Source organism: Erpetoichthys calabaricus, chromosome 12, assembly GCF_900747795.2.
Source record: "Erpetoichthys calabaricus chromosome 12, fErpCal1.3, whole genome shotgun sequence".
NCBI lineage: Eukaryota > Metazoa > Chordata > Cladistia > Polypteriformes > Polypteridae > Erpetoichthys > Erpetoichthys calabaricus.
Genome location: NC_041405.2, coordinates 49010204 through 49031202, shown reverse-complemented (window position 1 = coordinate 49031202; position 20999 = coordinate 49010204). Strand labels below are relative to the sequence as shown.

General features: G+C 38.6%; 1 protein-coding gene across 1 annotated transcript in view; it reads left to right on the top strand.

Moving 5' to 3' along the window:
* The window catches only part of LOC127529775 (heat shock factor protein 3-like), a 61596-nt gene that overhangs the window by 9570 nt on the left and 31027 nt on the right, over positions 1-20999 (top strand). Inside the window, exon 2 of the mRNA XM_051934516.1 lies at positions 19870-19978. Within this exon, the coding sequence (XP_051790476.1) occupies positions 19870-19978 (109 nt within the window). The remainder of the gene's footprint in view (positions 1-19869; positions 19979-20999) is intronic.

Here is a 20999-nt window from a genome sequence, read left to right as displayed (position 1 = left end):
TTCTCAAACCCTGTCATAAGTTTATATAGCACATTAAATGCTTTGTGTTAAGTGTTCCCCGAGCCATGTTAAATCGGTATGTGCTTCTTAAACTGACTTCCTCTTGTACTGAGGAGGCGCTGGCAGCGATCCCTGCACAGAATACATTCACTTCATGATATTCCTGCTCTCTGAACATTTAGAATGCTAAGATAAATACTTGATATAATTTTCATGATGAAATGCATTAAACCATGTGTTAATCATGTGGGGGCACGGCGGCGTGGAGGTTGCACTGCTGCCTCGCAGCAAGGGTGTCTCGGGTGTACCCTGCCTTGTATTTGCATGTTTTTCTCGGCATGCTTCAGTTTCCTTTCAAAGTCATGTAGGATGTGGGGTTTTGTTATGCTATATTGACCCTGCTAGTGTATGTTTTGCTCGTATTCACCCTGCGATGTGCTGGCGACTCGCTCGGGGATGGGAGCAGCCCTGAATGGATGGCATAATTAAACATGTATAACGAAGATATTTTTAAAGTTCTGAACACTCCGTGGGCTAAGTTTATAACTAGTTTTAATTTCCCAAAGACGTTTATCGTGAGGTGATTGGTTATTTGGAGAAAGAAAAAGGAAGGATAGGAACTGGGGTTTTGGTACGTCAGATAGAGACAGCACGCGTGCAATAAAGAAAGCCCGCTCAGAAGAACATCCATTGAATTCTGTGTTCGTGTCTCCGATCACCAGATCACAAACCCAACATTTACACAATATTTAAGTTAAACCTGTGTGATACCCATTCATACATCCAGTTTTTTGGAGCCTCGTCACACCTGCCATAAAGTTCTCTACACTGAACATACACCTGGGGACCCCTTACTTCAAGGGAGCAGCACTACCGCCTCACTACTGTGCATGTTTAATACCTGTTTTAATGCATTTCGTCTTGAAAATGATATCAAGTATTTATCTTAGCGTTCTAAATTTTCAGAGAGCAGGAATATCATGAAGTGAATGGATTCTGTGCGGTGATCACTGTCTCCTCTTAGTGCGGAGGAATTCAGTTTAAGAAGCGTAGTGATTAACAACTGGGTCAGGGAACACTTAACACAAAGCATTTAATGTGCTGCATTAACTTTTGACGGGGTTTGAGATAATTTAGTAAATTAAACATTGATTTTAGGATGAAGTTTAGTTTACGACATTCTACTTTAATTATAAAATAAACTATGAGAATAAAGTGGAAATATCGACTTTAATCTCGACATAAACGGCGAGGTTAAAGTGGAAATGTCGATCTTATTCTCGACATAGTTTGTTTTTTTTCTTCCCTGTGTCCATTTTTTTTTTTTTTCTTCACCGTGGCCCTAATACGATTCCGTAGGGCTGTTCCATAAATAGCATTATAAATGCAAGTTGCAGTTTTATTATTTATGCATATAGCTTAGCTTGAAGCATGGTCCATATTAATGTATTTTGCCTAAATGATGGTTCAGTTGGTAAAGATGTCATCACCAAGTTGCACTTGTTTTATTTTAATTTGGTGAATACTGTGTAATGCACCTGGGCTTTAAGCCTTGAAGTAATAGTGCAACTATCAGTAATAATACTATTATTTATTTTGTTATTATTTATTAGTTTAAATATTATGCAGTTTAATGATGGTAAAGTTGTTTAAAAAGTCACTTTATCGTGTCAGTGGACAGAGATTGTTAACATTAACAAAGTGTAGTTGGTTTACAAAAAATATTTACTATTTATTCCTTTTCTAAGACATGTTCAGTGCAATACAACTTTTGACAAGCACTTCTGGATATAGATAGATAGATAGATACTTTATTAATCCCAGGGGGAAATTCACATATTCCAGCAGCAAAAAATATTAAATTAAAGAGTAATAAAAAATGCAGGTAAAAAAAAACAGACAATAACTTGAATAATGTTCAACGTTTACCCCCTCTGGTGGAATTGAAGAGTCGCATAGTTTGGGGGAGGAATGATCTTCTCAGTCTGTCAGTGGAGCAGGACAGTGACAGCAGTCTGTCGCTGAAACTGCTCCTCTGTCTGGAGATGACACTGTTTAATGGATGTAGTGGATTCTCCATAATTGATAGGAGCCTGCTGAGCGCCCTTCGCTCTGCCACAGATGTTAAACTGTCCAGCTCTATGCCAACAATAGAGCCTGCCTTCCTCACCAGTTTGTCCAGGCGTGAGGCATCCTTCTTCTTAATGCTGCCTCCCCAGCACACCACTGCGTAGAAGAGGGCACTCGCCACAACCATCTGATAGAACATCTGCAGCATCTTACTGCAGATGTTGAAGGATGCCAGTCTTCTAAGGAAGTACAGGCGGCTCTGTCCTTTCTTGCACAGAGAATCAGTATTGGCAGTCCAGTCTAATTTATCGTCCAGCTGCACTCCTAGGTATTTATAGGTCTGCACCCTCTGCACACAGTCACCTCTGATGATCACGGGGTCCATGAGGGGCCTGGGTCTCCTAAAATCCACCACCAGTTCCTTGGTTTTGCTGGTGTTCAGTTGTAGGTGGTTTAAGTCGTACCATTTAACAAAGTCCTATTTTACTAAGTCTAAATGCCTCTTTGGATGGTTGAAAATTTGTTGTCAAAATTATAGTTTAAGTTTTTGCAAAATTTGTTCAATAAAAAGGTTCTATATTTTGACTGCATCTGTCGTGCAATGTGATTACTTCTCTTCATTAGTGCCACCCCCTTGAAAACTATCACTTTATGGGGCCATGCAAACCTGTATTAATACTTGTGTGCACATTAAAAATGCTCTTGACAGAGGAATAGGTTGTTCTTAACCACATTTTCCACTGTGATTACTGACTAACATCCACTCATGCATGGGAAAAAAATATCGTCGAATACCGTGAAACTGGGATAATTTAGAAAAATACAGTGATATAGAATTTTGGTCATACCGCCCACCCCTAATGGAAACTACCGAGAGGCGTACAGCAACATTAAAGGAGCTGCAGGATTTTCTGGCAAGTACTGTTTTTTCACTACATGTGACAACAATTAGTCATATTTTTCATATGTCTGGGTCTGGATAGGTTAGTGTAATAAAAAAGGTTTTCTCTGTAACAGGAGAAGGGATGAAATAAAGGAGTAAGAGGGGGTTGGTTGCTTCAGTGCAAAACCAGCTACAAAGATTGGAATGTCTGGGATGATAGCGAAAGAATGTGCAAAAACCTGTTTCTCATAAAGAGTTTCAGAATGTTATGGGAATACAGTCAAGGCTATGTACTTGTTTTTCACTTCGAGGGGCTTCATTGCAAGCAACGCTTGTTATTGTGTGTCTTCTGATACTAGGCACCGTCTCAGTGAGGGCCAAGTAGAAGAAAAACAATACTGCGTCCCGTGGAAGGGTGTGTGCTGAAACTGATCACTTCTGTATACACTGCTTACACGTAAGCCATTTTGGGCAAGGACACTCAATTAGTATATAAGGGAAGGTTCCGCCCTCAGTTTCTTTGGAAGCTCAACCGTGGGGAACGTGCACACCGCCCGGTATTGGACCAGGCTCACGAGTTGATCCTCTGACGAGACTGACACGCGGGCTCCCTCAGTCTACTGGTCTAGGATGATGGCTCTGGGTCTTTTGATATTACTGTAAGTCAATAGTATAATTCATATATCTATATTACTGTAAGTTAATAGTACAATTCCTATATCTGCATGTATATTGCTATTATATTGTATGTAACTGATATTATATTTGAACAAGTAAACAATTGAAGTATTGGACCTTTCCTCTCTGATTCCTGCCTGCTTATTTTCTGTTAAAACCTTTGAACCATTTTCCCAAACTAAAACAGTTAGCAAGTCAAAAGCCTTTTCTAACAAAAAAAAAACTTCAAAGCCTGCCTAAACTTTGCAAAAAGATATGTCCAGTCTCCCACAACCTCGCGGAAAAGTGTATTATTGTCTGATGAGGCCAAGGCTGAACTATTTACCCATAATTCCAAAAGCAAAAAAATGCCACAGTACATCATTAGAAGAACACAATACCCACAGTGAGGCACAGTGGAAGCAGCATCATGGTTTGGGGCTGCTTTTCTTCAACTGGAACTCGGGCTTTAGTCATGGTGGAATGAATCATGAGTAGCTCCAAGTATCAGTCTATTTTAGCACAAAACCTTCAAGTATGTGCAAGGAAGATGAAGAGGAACTTCACCTTTCAGCATGACAATGACAAAAGCATTCATCAAAATCAACAAAGCAGTGGCTTTATCAAAGGAGGATCAATATTCTGAAAGGGTCCAGAGAAAGACCTTAATCCAATTGAAAATCTGTGGGATGACCTGAAGAGAGCTATGCTCATGAGATGCCCTCATAATTTGACAGATGTTTTGCAAGGAACAGTGAGCGAAAATCGCCAAGTCCAAATGTGCCATACTGATGGAATCTTACCACAAAAGACTGACAGCTGTAATAAAATCAAAAGGTACTTTAACTAAGTCTTAGTTTGGGGGTGTGCACACTAATGTAACCATGTTTTCATAAATTTCTTCCCCCTTTTTTCTTTTAGTAACAATGTGCTGCTGCATAATATGTTCTGTTTCCACCCAGTTTACCTAGCACCATATTAAATGCAGGTATGCCAATGAAATCATATTTTTGCCATAACACATACAGTACATTTCTAGAAAGTGAATCTTAGTTAACTACAGAGAACTAAAAGCAAAACCATAGGCAGTGACTCAAGCTGAGGTATAATTAGTTGAGCGGAATGCAGCCATCTTGCGAAATTTGTTGTATTTTATCCTCTAACAAATGAGACTAATGAACACAAACCAAGGCATACTATGGCTAATTATATGTCTTTGTTAAGAAGTAAAACTAATAGAGCTGTTAAAAACCTACACGATTTTTATAATCCTATTAGTGTTCTTGTTTTTTGTACTAAATCACGTTGATTAATTTTGTAGACTTTGTAGATCAGAATTCTTTTAATATTTCTGTCTAAATGTATTTTGAAACTATAATGTGAAAACCTTATATAAACTAGAGATGAACTCAACAGTTTGCCTTACAATTTTATTTGTTGACATTGTAAACATGCTGTAAATTGAAAAATCATACATTTGTTTCTCCTGTAAACTTTATGACCTATTAGTGAGAAAGGTAGTGGCAGAAGGATTATTCAAAATGACAATATAATGGTGATGAGTGAAAATATATCCCATTTCAAATGCCAAATGATTGCACCTTTCTGAAATTTACTTATTATTGCAAGCAGATATTCTTTATTGGTTCATGTCAATTCTCAACATGCATAAGAATTTAAATGGCCTTAATTTCTGCACCTTATAATCCAGTAATGTTATTTACCCTTGTTTATTAAATGCCAACAAATCTATACAGGCTGGGCATCCCTAATCCTAAATTCTGAAATGTTCCAAAATATAAGACTTCAACTGCTGCTGTTCAGTTATGATGTTGTTATAGGGGCCAATGTAAGCTTGAAAAAATTGGCAGCTGTGTTTGTGAAAATGTACAACATGTATTCAAAGTAAACAATGTGTCACACCCTGTCAAAAGGAGGTGAAAAGGACTGCTTTTAAGAGAGCTGAAAAGAAGAGCCACAGATGTAGATTAGATACCAGTGTCGGTAGAGAGAGGTGGGTCACGGTCACAAGGCACAAGGTAAAGGCACACTATCTGGGGGCATCAGCCCCAGAATTGAAAATGTCAAACAGTTTTCAGGTCCTTGCAAAGCTGTGTGGTGTCTCAGTGCATTAGGAAGGTGTATGGATAGGTTAGTTGAGGATTGGGGGCAGGGAGTTTAGGACAGGCCAGATTTATAACTATACCTTGAGGAACAAACAATAGTGTAAAAATAAAAATGCATAATAATGTAAATTCTAACCCAACGTTTAAATGTAAAATGAGTAACTGTGGTATAGCCGGGTCCCCAGCTCCTGTCAAAGGCCAGTTTTTAAAATAAATAATCACCGCACTCGCGGTTTAGCGAGGGGGCATGGTGGTTGTGTGGCTGAAGCAGTTCTCCGGGTGATTTGCGATGTGGGCGTTTCTCACCTAAGTGCACAGGTGAGAGACCGCCTGCATCCGTGATTGTTCCTGGAGCTGCCAATTTTGCCGCAGCTGCTATACCCTCTCGATATATAGAAGCGCAAGTTGGCTAGAGGAGGAAAGATGAAAGGGGGAAAAAAGGATGAAAAAGGAAAGAAAGAAAAAGAAAGACGGAGGTTGCTAGAGAGCAGGAAGCAGGGTGGTGAGAGAGCCAGTGTGAGCGAGAGAGAGAACGAGCGAGCGAGTGCAGGCTCGCAGACAGGCAGCTGGAAGGTGAGCCCCAAGAAGGGTGTTTGGCCAACACTCAGTGGGGGCAGAAGGAAGCGGTCGCTCACGCTGAGCATTGTAGGAAGGAATGGGAGTGACCGGCTGAAGGATGACTGGCCGCGTAAGGCCGGGAAGGCAGCGGGAGTCGGGAGGCTTGGTGGGTGAAGTCCTTGATGTGAGTGTCCTGGTCATCAAGGAAACCAAGTCTCGGTCTGGGATGAGTGTGTGACCGAAACCAGGAATTGGGAGGCCTCCAGACCGGTCGAGCGGAGTGAAGGTCAGCTGCTGAGAGAGCAACTCGCCTGCTGCAGGGCCCAAATGGGAGAAGCAGAAGAGACGCTAGAGTAAAAGAAGCACCGGGCTCTGTAACTGTTTTAAAGGACTGCTTCCAGTGTTGTTTTAACCTCGTTTTTAAAGATTGTTTTTTTAACCTCCACGTGTCACTTTCGTTTTATGGATTATTTATTTAATGAAGACTTTTTGATAAAGCACTGCACTTTATTTAATTTGAGCACTTGTTTTGTTGGATTTTTAATAAAAGCACTTGGCACTTTTATACACCATCCCCTTGCTATGTTGTTGCCTCACTGCTTAGCTCATCGGTAACTTTACCAACGGTGTCTGGTTAAGGGCTTCCGAACAGAAGGGAGCATGCGCGAACCCGGATAGTCACAGTAACACATTAAAATAGCTTGCTTTAATGCTAGAAGTATCAAAAATAAGGCAAGTGAGTTGGAGTTGTATGTAGTAGAGCATAATTATGATAGCAATAATGGAAACCTGGCTAAATAACATACATGGGGATGAGTATAACATTTTAAGGAAAGACTGACTGAAGTCATCTTCAGTTGGATGATGAGGCCCATCTTAGTGAAGACACCAGCAAGCCCGCGATTCTCGAAAGAATCGCAAATCCAAGAATGGCATTCACCTGACGGAGGGTGGGTGCGTCCTGGGAAATGTCATTTAATTAAATAAACATATTTGTACTAAAGCGGTTTCTTTTTGGAGCTGTGACTCATGTGGTCGTGGTGTTTCAGAAGCGCGTTGTAGGCGCCTTGTTTCCATCAGGACGTAAATGCATGACAATATCGCGGTGAAACGGAAGCTCACTGTCATCACTTTGAAACACAATTGCCACTTCAGTAACGATGGGAACATTGTATCGTCTCGGATTCTGTTCTTTGTCCTTTATTAGCACTAAGGCAATTGTAGTTGGTGCCACACCGTCCGCCTCTGCTTTTGTATTGGCTTCTCTTTCAACCTCATGTAGCATGTTTATAGAGTTTGCTAATGGGTGATTGTTTATGACTTCAGCTACATTTCTCATTATTAGCTCTGTGGTTGATATACTGCGTCATCTAGATGTAACACGTACATTTGGGCACATTTGCGGTGGTGATTTGGCTCAGGGTGCACTGTTCCAATCCGATGCAATATTTGTCAACACACGCGAAAGCAGTATGGGCCATTCCGAGGGGGGAAGCCAGTGCGTGATGAAATATCATGGAGGGTGGGTGCGTCCTGGGACAGTTCATTTCAACGCTCTTCTGTTATTTTTTTTCTTCATGTAGTCTCGTTATGGCTGTGTCGTCATATATGCGGTGGTGTGGCCGGTCGCGTCCGGGCGGCTGTATAACCTGGCGTGCACGCTTTACCTCAGGTTTAGTTCACAGGTCGTAGGCATGGTAAAGTTTCCATTTAATTCAATAACCCCATTTGAACTAAAGCAGTTTCTTTGTGTGGGCGTCTTCGTTCATTGTTTTTATCCATGTTGTTTGGGCGCCACCTACTGCCTCTGGGAAGCTGCCGCGTTTTGGGAAGCCGCTGCGTTTGACTCTGGGGCAACCTACTGACTCTGGGAAGCCGCCGCGTTTTGGGAAGCCGCTGCGTTTGACTCTAGGGCGGGCACTATGGTGCAGCACGTTGTGTTATTTGGTTTTGGGCGCCCCCTACTGACTCTGGGAAGCCGCTGCGTTTGACTCTGGGGCGGGCGCCGCCGCGTTTTGGGATGCCGCTGCGTTTGACTCTGGACTCTATGGCGCCGCGGCGCACTGCGCATGCGTATCGGTACATCCGTGCATTAATTAAAACTGTGGTTTAGTAATATAGATGTGGTTTTGTCTGGAATGCATTCGGAAAAGAGGCCTTATTTTAGAAGTGTGTTATAGACCACCCAATTCAGACATTAATTTCAACACACATCTTTTTAGTAATATTAAAAAGGCAAGTTTACAGGGGAATATTATAGTCATGGGGGACTTTAACTATCCAGATATTAATTGGGATAACCTTGCAAATGGTGGAGCATAAGAGCAGGAGTTTTCAGAAGTAAACAGTGACTGTTTTTTAACATAGTATGTTAAAGCACCAACGTGGGGTGAAGCCTGTCTTGGTTTAGTTTTTTGTAATAATCAAGAAAATTGAGGGTGTAGAGGTAATTGAACCACTAGGGTCAAGTGACCATAATAATAATACAATTATCAGTGTTTTGTAAGAGTGTGCATTCAAAGACTAAAACTGTTCAAGTTAATTTTGTTTGGTCAAATTTTGAGCAGATGCGGCAAAGTCTAAAGTGGATAGACTGGGATAAGTTTTTAAGTGTGAAAACAGTCGAGGAGCAGTAGAACAGGTTTAAAAATGTTTTACATGTAAAACTCTGCAGCGGGTTAATAAAGAGTTAAAAAAGAAGCTGCAAAGTAGAAAAACGGCTATATAATGCGTATAAGACTAATAACTCCAAACTGAATCATAGGGCGTATGAGAAAACGAGGGCAACCATTAAGAAGGATATTGGTAAAGCTAAAAGACAGTTAAAGAGGAATATACAGTAATCCCTTGCTATATCGCGCTTCGCCTTTCGCGGCTGCACTCCATCGCGGATTTTATATGTAAGCATATTTAAATATATATCGCGGATTTTTTGCTGGTTCGCGGATTTCTGCGGACAATGGGTCTTTTAATTTCTGGTACATGCTTCCTCAGTTGGTTTGCCCAGTTGATTTCATACAAGGGACGCTATTGGTGGATGGCTGAGAAGCTACCCAACTTACTTTTCTCTCTCTCTCTTGCGCTGACTCTCTCTGATCCTGACGTAGGGGCTGTTCGCAGGGGGGCTGTTCGCACACCTAGACTATACGGACGCTTGTCTAAAAATGCTGAAAGATTATGTTCACGTTGCTACCTTCTGTGTGCAGCTGCTTCGTGAATCGACATGCTGCAAAGTGCTTCGCATACTTAAAAGCTCAAAGGGCACGTATTGATTTTTCTCTGTCTCTCTCTCTCTCTCTCTCTCCCTGCTCCTGACGGAGGGGGTGTGAGCTGCCGCCTTCAACAGCTTTGTGCCGCGGTGCTTCGCATACTTAAAAGCCAAACAGCCCTATTGATTTGTTTGCTTCACTCCTTTGAAGAGGAAGATATGTTTGCATTCTTTTAATTGTGAGACGGAACTGTCATCTCTGTCTTGTCATGGAGTACAGTTTAAACTTTTGAAAAAGAGACAAATGTTTGTTTGCAGTGTTTGAATAACGTTCCTGTCTCTCTACAACCTCCTGTGTTTCTGTGCAAATCTGTGACCCAAGCATGACAATATAAAAATAACCATATAAAGATGGTTTCTACTTCGCGGATTTTCTTATTTCGCGGGTGGCTCTGGAACGCAACCCCCGCGATGGAGAAGGGATCACTGTAGCGGATAAGGCAAAAGGTGACCCTAAGAGATACTTTCAGTATTTTAGTAGTAAAAGAACAGTCAAGGAGGAGGTGCAGCGCATCAGGAATAGTGAAAGGGAATTGAAAGATACATACTGTGAAATAGTGGATGTTCTAAACTTGCATTTTTCAGAAGTCTTCACAAGTGAGGAAGTGGATAACCTCCCAGTGGTAAATAGGACTACTGAGCAGGTTCTGAGTGATTTAGAAATTGTAGAAGGAGAAATACTATTCAGATTAAATAGGCTGAAATCAAACCAATCGTCAGGACCACATAATATTTACCCTTGAGTTCTTAACGAGGCTAGTGAGTACATATATAAACACTTGACACATATTTCTAGGAAGACCATACACACTGAGGAGATTCTGAAGGACTGGAAAATGGAAAATATTATCCCGTTACATAAAAAGGGTGACCGGGTAGATCTAAGCAACTACAGGCCAGTAAGCTTACCGTGCATCACAGTAAAATTAATGGAAGGAATTATTAAGGACTAGACGTTAAGCCCGTTACAATAACGGGCGCTAGAATAGTAGTGCATAAACATTAGTAGGAACAGTCTATATTATATGGCAAAGGACCGTCTATTTTCTGTTACAATAATACTGGCTTGTATGTGGCTGTAATATGCGTCACTGTATTGTGTGCCTTTAATTTTCTCTCACAGTAATACATCTCTCCAACAAGTATTTTAATCTGTGCTGGCGTGCAGCTGATTTATTGTATGTATGGCGTCTCCCCAGCAACGGATTTCATGTGCGCGAAAATAAATCTACTTTTAAAAGTCATCCTATTGTAATATCATGAAAATTCGTATATTTAGGAACACTTTACCGGGCCAACTTTGTTAATCGCAAATCTGACATCCTCAGAGTGAACAACAAACACTAATCCCACCTCTTTGAGGAAGCTGGTCTCCGTGTCTCAGTACCTGATTGGATTTTTCGTGCGTTATGTTTTAGGTCTTACCTCATTTACCGAAATCCGAATGGATCGGCCGCGCGATATTTTATAGGTCCCGCCCTCCCTGTCTTGTGTGATGCGTCAGGCGGCCTTTGAAGCATCGCACCGTGCCCCTCGCATGCACACTTCACCAGAAGATACGGACACATGGACGCACACAGGGATTTTATTAAAGAGGATAAGGTGGAGCAGCACATGGCAAGTACAGGAGTTTTTCTGAACAGTCAGCGTGAGTTCAGAAAAGGAAGGTCATGTTTTACTAACATGCTGGAATTCTGTGAGGAAGCAACAAAAGTGGAGCATATGATATTATTTATCTTGTCTTTCAGAAAGCATTTAATAAGGTACCACATGAGAGGTTAGACATCAAACTAAAAGAAGCAGGAGTTCAGGGTGATCTTTGTAGATGGATGTAGAGTTGGCTCAGACACAGGAAACAGAGGGTGATGGTGCGAGGAACTTTATCAGAATTAGCTGATGTTAAGAGTGGTGTCCAGTAGGGGTCAGTGCTAGGGCTGCAGTTATTTAATATATATTAACCAGTAACAAGCTATTTAAGTTTGCAGATGATAGCAAGGTAGTTGGATTGGCAGATAATTTGGAATCCGTTAAATCATTACAGAAGGACCTGGACAGTATATAGGCTTGGGCAGATTTGTGGCAGATGAAATTTAATGTCTGTAAATTTAAGGTATTATACATTGGAAGTAAAAATGTTAGGTTTGAATACACAATGTGAGGTATGAAAATCGAGAGTACACCTTATGAGAAGGATTTAGGAGTTTATAGTGAACTCGACACTATCAACTGCCAGACATTGTTCAGAAGTCGTTAAGAAGGCAAACACAATGTTAGGTTATATAGCACAATGTGTGGAGTACAAGTCCAAGGAGGTTATGTTCAAGCTTTATAGTACACTAGTGAGGCTCATCTGGGGCCTCATGTATAAACGGTGCATACGCACAGAAATGTTGCGTACGAACGTTTCCATGCTCAAATTGCGATGTATAAAACCTAAACATGGCGTAAAGCCACACACATTTCCACAGTAACTCATACCTTGGCGTATGTCTCTGCTCGGTTTTGCAGACTGGCGGCACCCAGCGTCAAAGCAGTGCTACTGTTCCTGTGTGGTCACCCTTTCTTTCTTAGCTCCACATTCCTGATGCAGCTTTATAAATACACTGAAACTAACTGCATATTGTTTATTAGTGTAATGCATCTGATTGTAATTAACCTGCAGCAATATAATGGTCCAGGGAGTAGCCTTAGTATTCCAAATACCATAACTGCTTTAGCGTTGTAACTCTCACTGCATCTTCTTCTTCTTTCAGCTGCTCCCGTTAAGGGTTGCCACAGCAGATCATCTTTTTCCATATTACTCTCACTGCACCACTCAGAGTATTTATATCACTGTATTTGAGTGGGGAATCACAGCAGCAGCTGATCTGAAAGAGAATTATTCGTATACAGCATGAAGCAGACGCTGACTCAGCCACGGCAAAACACTTTAGAGACTTCCCAGTATGGACTTCGCGGTTTAGAAAAAGTTTCATCCCAAGAACTCTAAACGCACTCATTTTTAAGATGAAGTGCAGCAAAATATGTTGATTATATTATACAGATAAAACTTTAACTTCATTTAAATAATCTGTATTGTTAATAATTAAACATGTGAGGACACGGTGTTCCTGCATTGCGTTGTATTCTTGTGCTGACGCAACACTGGAAAGATAGACGGATAGAATAATTAAACATGTGCTACGAAGATATTTCAATATTCCTTAGAAGTTTTGAAGAATCGGAGTTCTAAGCTTACAAATGGCTTCACGTCTGTTACATAGCTGATTGTGTGGCGATTGGGTATTTGGAGAAAGAAAAGTAAGGACAGGAATTGGAGGTTAGTACGTTTGAAAGAGACAGTACTGCTGTGATAAATTATGTCATTGAAGGTCGCGCATGGCGCAGCAAGCCTCTTGCATGAGATATGAACAAGCACTGCGCCACCGTGTTCCCATGTTTAATAACATGCTTTCATTCCTATCATCAAGAAAAAGATATCACGTATACATCTCAGTATTTTAATTATTCAGAGAGCTGTAATATCACGAATGTAATGGATTATGTGTCCTGTCGGAGAAAGAGAAAACCCGTTTAAGAAGCAGGTAGTGATTCACACACAGAGCACAAAGAAGATCAAATACAGAACAAAGCATTTAACGTCCTACTTTAGTTACAATGGGATTTGAGAAACTAGTAAATTAAACGATTTTAAGATGAAGTTTATGATGTTCTACTTTAATGGCAAAATAAACTATGTGATTAAAGTGGAAATTTCGAGATTAAAGTTGACATTTCGTGCTTTTTTCCCCACTGTGTGCCTATTTTTTTGTCTGTACCCTAATAAGCTTTCATATGACACTCAGACGGTGGGCTACGACTTGCCTTTTCACGGCGACTTTGATATGCGATTTCTTTTTTATTTCGGGTACTGTGCGACTTTGTGAACTTGAGCTTTCGAGTTTCTCCGACACTCTGTCACTCGATCAACTTCCTTTTGTTGATTATACCACTGTTTAAACCAACAAATAGTACATTTTTCCTTTGCCTTCACTTGGTATTCGCTGAAATTCTTATATTTTCCCCCGTGCTTTTCCAATTGTCTTTTCTCAGAAGGCTATTTATATCGATTTGCATATTCAAAGAGGTGTCATTCTGGGAGGAGTTGGGGCGGGACAGAAGGCGCGTGCACGTGCGCTACTTTTCACGCTGATCGGGATTTATGTAGTGGAAGAACGTGAAAGTTTGCGTACGTACAGATTCCTGCATCTGGATTTTTCTGTGCGTAACCACATTCCCGCTTTTGTCCTTACGCAATGTTATAGTGTGAGTTCTACGCACACCGTTCTACATGAGGCCCCTGGAGTACTGTGTGTAGTTTTGGTCTCCAGGCTCCAAAAAGGACATAGCAGCTCTAGAAAAGGCCCAGAGAAGAGCGACTAGGCTCATTCCAGGACTACAGGCGATGAATTATGAAGAAAGATTAAAGTAGTTGAGCCTTTTCAGTTTAAGCAAAAGAACATTAAGAAGTGACATGATTGAAGTGTTTAAAATTAAAGGGAATTAGTACAGACTGATAGTTTAAAATGAGTTCGTCAAGAACACAGGTACACAGTTGGAAACTTGTTAAGGGTAAATTTTGCACAATCATTAAGAAGTTTTTCTTTACACAGAAAACCATAGACACTTGGAATAAGCTACTAAGTACCATGGTAGACGATAAGACTTTAGAGACTTTCAAAACTAGACTTGATGGGTTTTTTTAGAAGAATTAAGATAGGACTGGCGACCTTTTTTGGGTTGAGTGGCCTGTTCTCCTCTAGATTGTTGTAATGTTCTAAACTCAAAACACCCAAATCAGTAAATGTGCCTAATGACTCTAGTAGAATCACGGAAAAGAGTGCACAGCATTCACCATCTCATAGTACATCTAAACGAGTAACTGAAGGAAGTTAACATTACTGTCTAACTGGAAATATTAACATACCATGACAGAATATAGCTGCAGCATTTTGAAATGCAGTATATACATAGACCACAATGCTTACCTAAGCTCAGTATTTGCTGTTGTAATGATATATATATATATATTAATTATATAGTCCGTATGACAGAAAGATATTGTACCAGACTGAAGCACTTCTAAAATGCATGGAGCCAAGTAGCTGCAGTGGTTTTACTTGTGTGTCTGTCTCTCTTCTGTTGCTGCGCTCATTACAATGTACAAATTAATCATTAAGCTTCAGTTCACGTTGTGCTACTGAGATCTTGAGTAGATAACGGCTATTATAGCTTTTTTTTTTCCCATAACGTCAAGTCTTTTGTTCAGGTTTCTTTTGCTCTCTACCTGAAACACCGGCAGTTTAAAACAAAAAATTATGACAGTGTTGGTAGTAAATGTCAAGATAGTATGTAGTATCTGGAATGTTTATGCACAAGGTCAAGCAAAATATAAATAGTGTGAAATCCTAACAAAAAATGCAGGAATATTAAAGTCACTTTGGAATTTTAAAATGTAACGCCAAAATGAGTAAACAAGTACTTGTCAGACTGAGGTGTCGGCTTTGTAGAATAATCATCTACTTGAAACTAATGTATAAAGTATATTTAAAATTGTGTGTATTGTATTATTTTTTTTTTTCAATTTAGCAACGTCCAATATGCCAGTTTAGCTATGGCATCATTTATCATGCTTATTAAAATGTCATTAAATTTTCAAGCTATTTCCATTTTTAAATATAAAAAAAATATTTTTAATTCCCAGCAATGTTTTCCTGTCCTTCTTAATATTTACAGTAACACTCAAAATGGACAAAGTGAAGTAAGAGCTAAGGGTGTAACGATTGTCCAAATCCATGGTTCTGTTCAGACTTTTTTTGTTTTGTTTTGTTGTGTTTTTTTTTTTATTTTTATTTTTATTTATTCACCAACAATTAAAAACACTAAAGAGAACACAAAAGAACAAGGTAGATCAATTAACTATGTAAACATAAATACTGTTATAGAGAATAGCACTTCCCATGCATTTGTGGCATATTTTCATGGTTTTGCCTTAAAAAAATTGTTTTATTTTACACTTATGCCCAAGAAGCATAGCGCAAGTCCTTCAGGCTTTAAGCCCAAGAGTACAATCAGTGATGCGGCTTAGAAAGAACATATAAGTGTTAGGTAAACTTTGTGCCGGCTTAATGAAAAGTTCAGATCCTCATGAAATGAATGTCAGGCATGAGTCTGGTGTTATTGTTAAGGAGTTAAAGAATCAACCAGCTGGCTAGATGTTTGTGTTGTCATGATATTCCCCTCTACTTACCCTTTACATGTTTTCTTCAGGAGTAAGTGTACTCATCAGGTTCGTTACCGTGTTGATCTATTGTTGCACCTTAAGATTAACACACACATACACAGATATACGCATGCACACAGACCCAAAACACAACAAAACCATATGAATGACATAAACACATGCATATTATTCCCTAGCACTTTAATACCACACAAATACCATATGAATAACACATTCACAGTCTGCGTTCCCTAATATTCTAAGAAACATAACTTATCATAGGCACAAACAACGTGCAGTACCTTTGATACAGTATATCTCAGACCTAAATACTACCTTTGGTCTACAAGATTATATTCATACATTCAAAAGCTCAACATCCCTGTCTATTGGCCATTTAGCAACCAGAGAATGTTTTATTTTAACGCAATGTTCATTATTGGACAGAGCTTTTCCTCCACAGCTCGATAAACCTTGCAGTTTGGATCATATGGTACTTCCGTACTGCTCCAGGTGCTCTTAAAAAAATTACCTTATTACCTGAGTCACTCTATATATGAACACAAAGTATAGAAAGTTAAAAGCAACATGGTATTTATTAAAGGGCAATAATACCAGTGAAGAAAAGCATAAAAGAAAATGTGGATAGCAAAGATGAATGTCCCAGGCGGCTTGTGATCTAGCCCTCAAAGTTGTTCATGAGATGCTTTTCTGACGATCGGATGAAATTCGCAACACGTTGTTGGCACCCTCTTCTGATGTCGCTCTTCTGTCGTCGTCTTCTGCTTCTCATGTCGTTCTCAGATGAGGCACATTTATTATAAGTTTCTACGGGGTGGGGGAGGGGGGAGTTTGCAACACATAATTATTATATACTGTGATTGGCTGGCTGTCCATACGATGGATGAATTCACTCAGACTCTTTTTAATCTATTTGAGTAAGTCTGTTTTCCCAAGTAATAAAGTTTTTGATATTTTAATGATCTCTTGTCTCAAACTGTAAACCATTTTAGTCCTGGTGCCCTTCTATTCACAGGTGATATAATCATCAATAAAGCTTGAGGCATCTCCTTAATTCCTGCTCGGATCAAAAAAAAAAAATGGTACTGTGATTCAGGAACACAGACTTTCTTGATTTTAAACTGCCCATGGAAGTGTCTTGTATTTAAGCTCATCTGTTGTTTTGTCTTGAGCAATATATTATGAAAATATTGAGCAAAATTTACAGATTTTGCACAACCCACCAACATTAAACATCAACTCGCCTGTGTTATGCTCCCATACAGTGAAACCATTAGGGATCAAGTAGTGCACGAAGCAGGCATTGCTGAGAGATTATTTAAAGCCAGTGTGTCCTCCATGATCTCCAACACCATCCACCAGCCATGCAGGAGAGGGAATGTCAAGTGAGAAAAGGTGTTTTTTTCATCATGTTACCAAATGAAATTCTCTGTACTGCATTTTATGGGTTATTTCATGATTACCGTGTTATGAAAAGTGCATATTGTTCAAAGTAGTGTTTTGTTATAAAGAATTCCATGAAGAAAAGATTTTGAGCAGTCTCTAGGAAAAGATTGCAGTTTTTGTAGGTCACTGGAACATAACCCCTTATCTCCTTACAGGTTTGATGTATTAACATTCGCAACATGAACTTTAGTGATGTTTCCTAGGAATATAATCCCTGCAAAAGTTGAGGATTGACAATTTACAAAATACACAGCTAGACTTAATTTACATAGAATAATAATTTCGTGATTTGCATGTGTTATAGTGTTAATTGTGAAATACAAGATGAATTTTGAGACATAAATGATAACTCAGCAGGCTGCAGGTAAAGCAATGGCAGCAGCTTCAAGGGTGTAGCGGTTCTGTCTTTCAGAACCACGACACAAGACCATTGACGTTTGAATCAATGTATTTGTCTCAATTTTGGTACTGTTACTTGCTTATTATGAGCCCATTATCTCTGCAAAGGAGAAAAATACAAATTTACACTACAGGGTCGGTCTTGTTTAATTTAGTACATGTTTACTATTTTAAAATGTTTTTACAATGTAGTTTTATGATAGTTAAGGAATCAAATGTTAATTTCACTGATGCTAATTTACAATGACCAAATCCGTTCATTATTATAATTTTATTTGTTACTATATTACTTGAAATATGTCACAGAGTGTTTGAAATTTCCAGCCGGTCATTAACTCTACAAAACATTACAGGTTTGATGCAAGCAGAGCGTGCACTCCTTTAAATAGCTAATTTATAAATGCAACCTAATTGCTCATGTTACTAAGCAACATTAGAATGGAAGTTACTTGAGCAGAAAGGTTTCCTTTGATGATTCTATGTCTATTCAAGATAAAAAATATAAAATCAGAATTTAGCTCTGTAAAGGGTGCTTCATAAATTAAGTATGATTCTTCATTTTTTTTTCCTTTGGATACTTTACAGTTTACATAAAGCTTTAGGAATTCTAATGCTTTTAGAGGACAGATCATTTACAACATGCAAGATAATATTATATAATCAAAACAACTCCATATATAATAAAACTAATCATATAAGTTTGTTTTTTAACAGTGGAATGTTAATAACATTGATTATTTTTATGCACAAAATGCTCATTATGTTTAAAGAGTAACTCTAAATTTGATTTATCACATTTAGCTATTGTTTAAGTAAACATTTCCTTCTTTTATAAGAAAAACATATGTAAAGATTTTACAAACTACAAGTGCTGTATGTTTTATATATAATAATGCACAGTATATAGGGAAAGCTTTGCATTGCCGGTAATGTTTGCTGTAAAATTATTTTTTAAATTAATTCGAAGCCACCAAATTAAATGTTTAGAGTCCTAATTTTAATTTTAAGTGTTAAGCATTAGTTTTGAGAGTGGTTTGTTAGGTGTAGTCGTACTGGTCCTGAAATTTAACTAAAGATGATCATAATGAAAAACACGGAAGTATATGCGAACACTTAATAAGATTATGTATTGCATATTTGACACCCAGAAGTGTATAAAGAAAAATGCAGTGAGATGAGAGTTAGTTGGTGAACAGGGCTGTTTTTTTAAATCCTATGTCTACATGCAGACACTTAGACCACTCCCACACATCTTGCTTCTTTATATAATTTGGTTTGACCAGAGACTGTTAAATAAACATGTTGCCAATCAGAGGTATCTGATTTGTGCCCGTAACATCTTAAAACACTGATGCATTTGTCACAGCTCAGTTGAGATTATTCTAGCCAAATCCAAAACCTGTTCCAAATGTTGAATTTCCCGGTCATTTTTAAAAGTGCTATTCTGGCCTATTTTAATTTCTATTTGCAGCTCTTTTGGCTCTTTTTTTCAATATGCTTTAGGTGTTTGACATTTAGTGACATCATAATAATGTAATTTTGAATGGATTTCTGATTTGTAAGTAAGACATTTTTTATATCTTGATGGTTCAAAGCAGAATTTTTTTAAACTGGAGCATCATTTGACATTATAGTCAATTTCTCATCCCTTAGTCCTACTGTCTCAATTCTTATGAATCATTCGCACCCACATAAGAGGGAGAAGGTCCCATGGGTTCTTCGTCCCGAAGCATACCTCTAGTGAGAAGGAGAACAAACAGCAGAGAAGGTGCTGGCATAGTTAAGTAAAGCTAAATTAGGAGATTTGTATAATTTTATTTAACATAAGGACATTTCCCAGGTGAGAGAGAAGAAAAAAAATACATGAGAGATGGAACAGCATAGAATGGATACACTTGGTGAATTGTAAAGCAAAGAAATAACATTCAGTTTCATGGTGTGAAGTAGATACATAACATTTGATGAGCTAAAATGTTTTGAAGCTTTTTATTGTAAACTTGTTTTTTAAATATGATTTATAATGTTAGTGTAGGGAGTAGTTTATTGTAGTTTGGTATAGCTGCGCAAAAATAAAATGTTTGAAATTATGTTTTGCGTTGATTTACATATTCTTTTAGTTTGTTTATTTATGATGTATGTTATCCTGTAAGGAGCCTATACTGTTTCATTTTTGTTTCAGAATGGAAATAATGTAAAAGTGGTGGAAGAGCAAAGATTTACAAAGGTAACACTTCCCAGGTATTTCAAGCACAGCAACATGTCAAGTTTTGTACGGCAACTAAACATGTGTAAGTATTGCAAGTTTTCTTATTTTCCAAGTAAACTTTTTTGCTCTTTAGGTGTGCATTGTAATTAAGGAGCTTTTATTAGTTTTGTTTCTTTTAAAGTTTTTCAAATGTGTCTTCATTTTAATTATTATAGCAGAGACTCACAAAAGAATATGGGCCGGGTTGGTAACAATTCACTGTTGCTACAGGGTGTAGCCACAGTAATATGGTGTAAAGCATAAAAGAAACAGACAGCAGTCCCGAGTCTCAGACCATACTTCTCTGTTCTCTTCTACTTTTATTCTCCTTTCCCCAGAAATATATATATATATGCTTCAATTTCTGCATAGATGAACATGGTAATCAGTGAAAACAATGGTGCAAGCCAATTTACTCTGTATAACAAATAGTGTAAACACATTTACTTTGAGTACTTGATTAGAAACCAATGTCCCCAGAACTCGTTAATTTTCCAAGGAAGCAGACAGTTCTGTATCTACACATTGTGTGTAGATAAGATACTAAATCAAAGCAGTCTGACTATTCAAAGCAGGTGACTTTTTAGCAAGACAGGTAAATATTTGTGTCCTGTAGATAGCCATCAGCAATAACCTGTAGCAGAATTTTCCAGAAATTCTGCCTTTTCTTTAAAACACTAGTTTATAGCCCATTACACATGCCTAGACTCACCAAGATATAATATGCATACCACATTAATGTATGCTATGTTTATTTCTAAGCAAGAAATTATCTGCAAAGAATCCATTTAATTTGATATGCCGATTTTGTTAAACCTGTCGTCTTACATATTTCCGTACAGCCCTATAATTTGTTCCCTACATGCAAATACAAAGTTGGCATGTGTGGTCATTGCAGTCAAAAAAATAATATTTTTTATATTTATGCAGTCAAAATTTATTTTGAACTGTTGTACTTTGTTGGTATCCATCTCCTATACTGGACATGACCTTCTCAGTACATGATCTGGTCTTTTTTAGGTTGGCAGTTCATTGCTGGGCAACTGTCATACAACTGTCTCTCA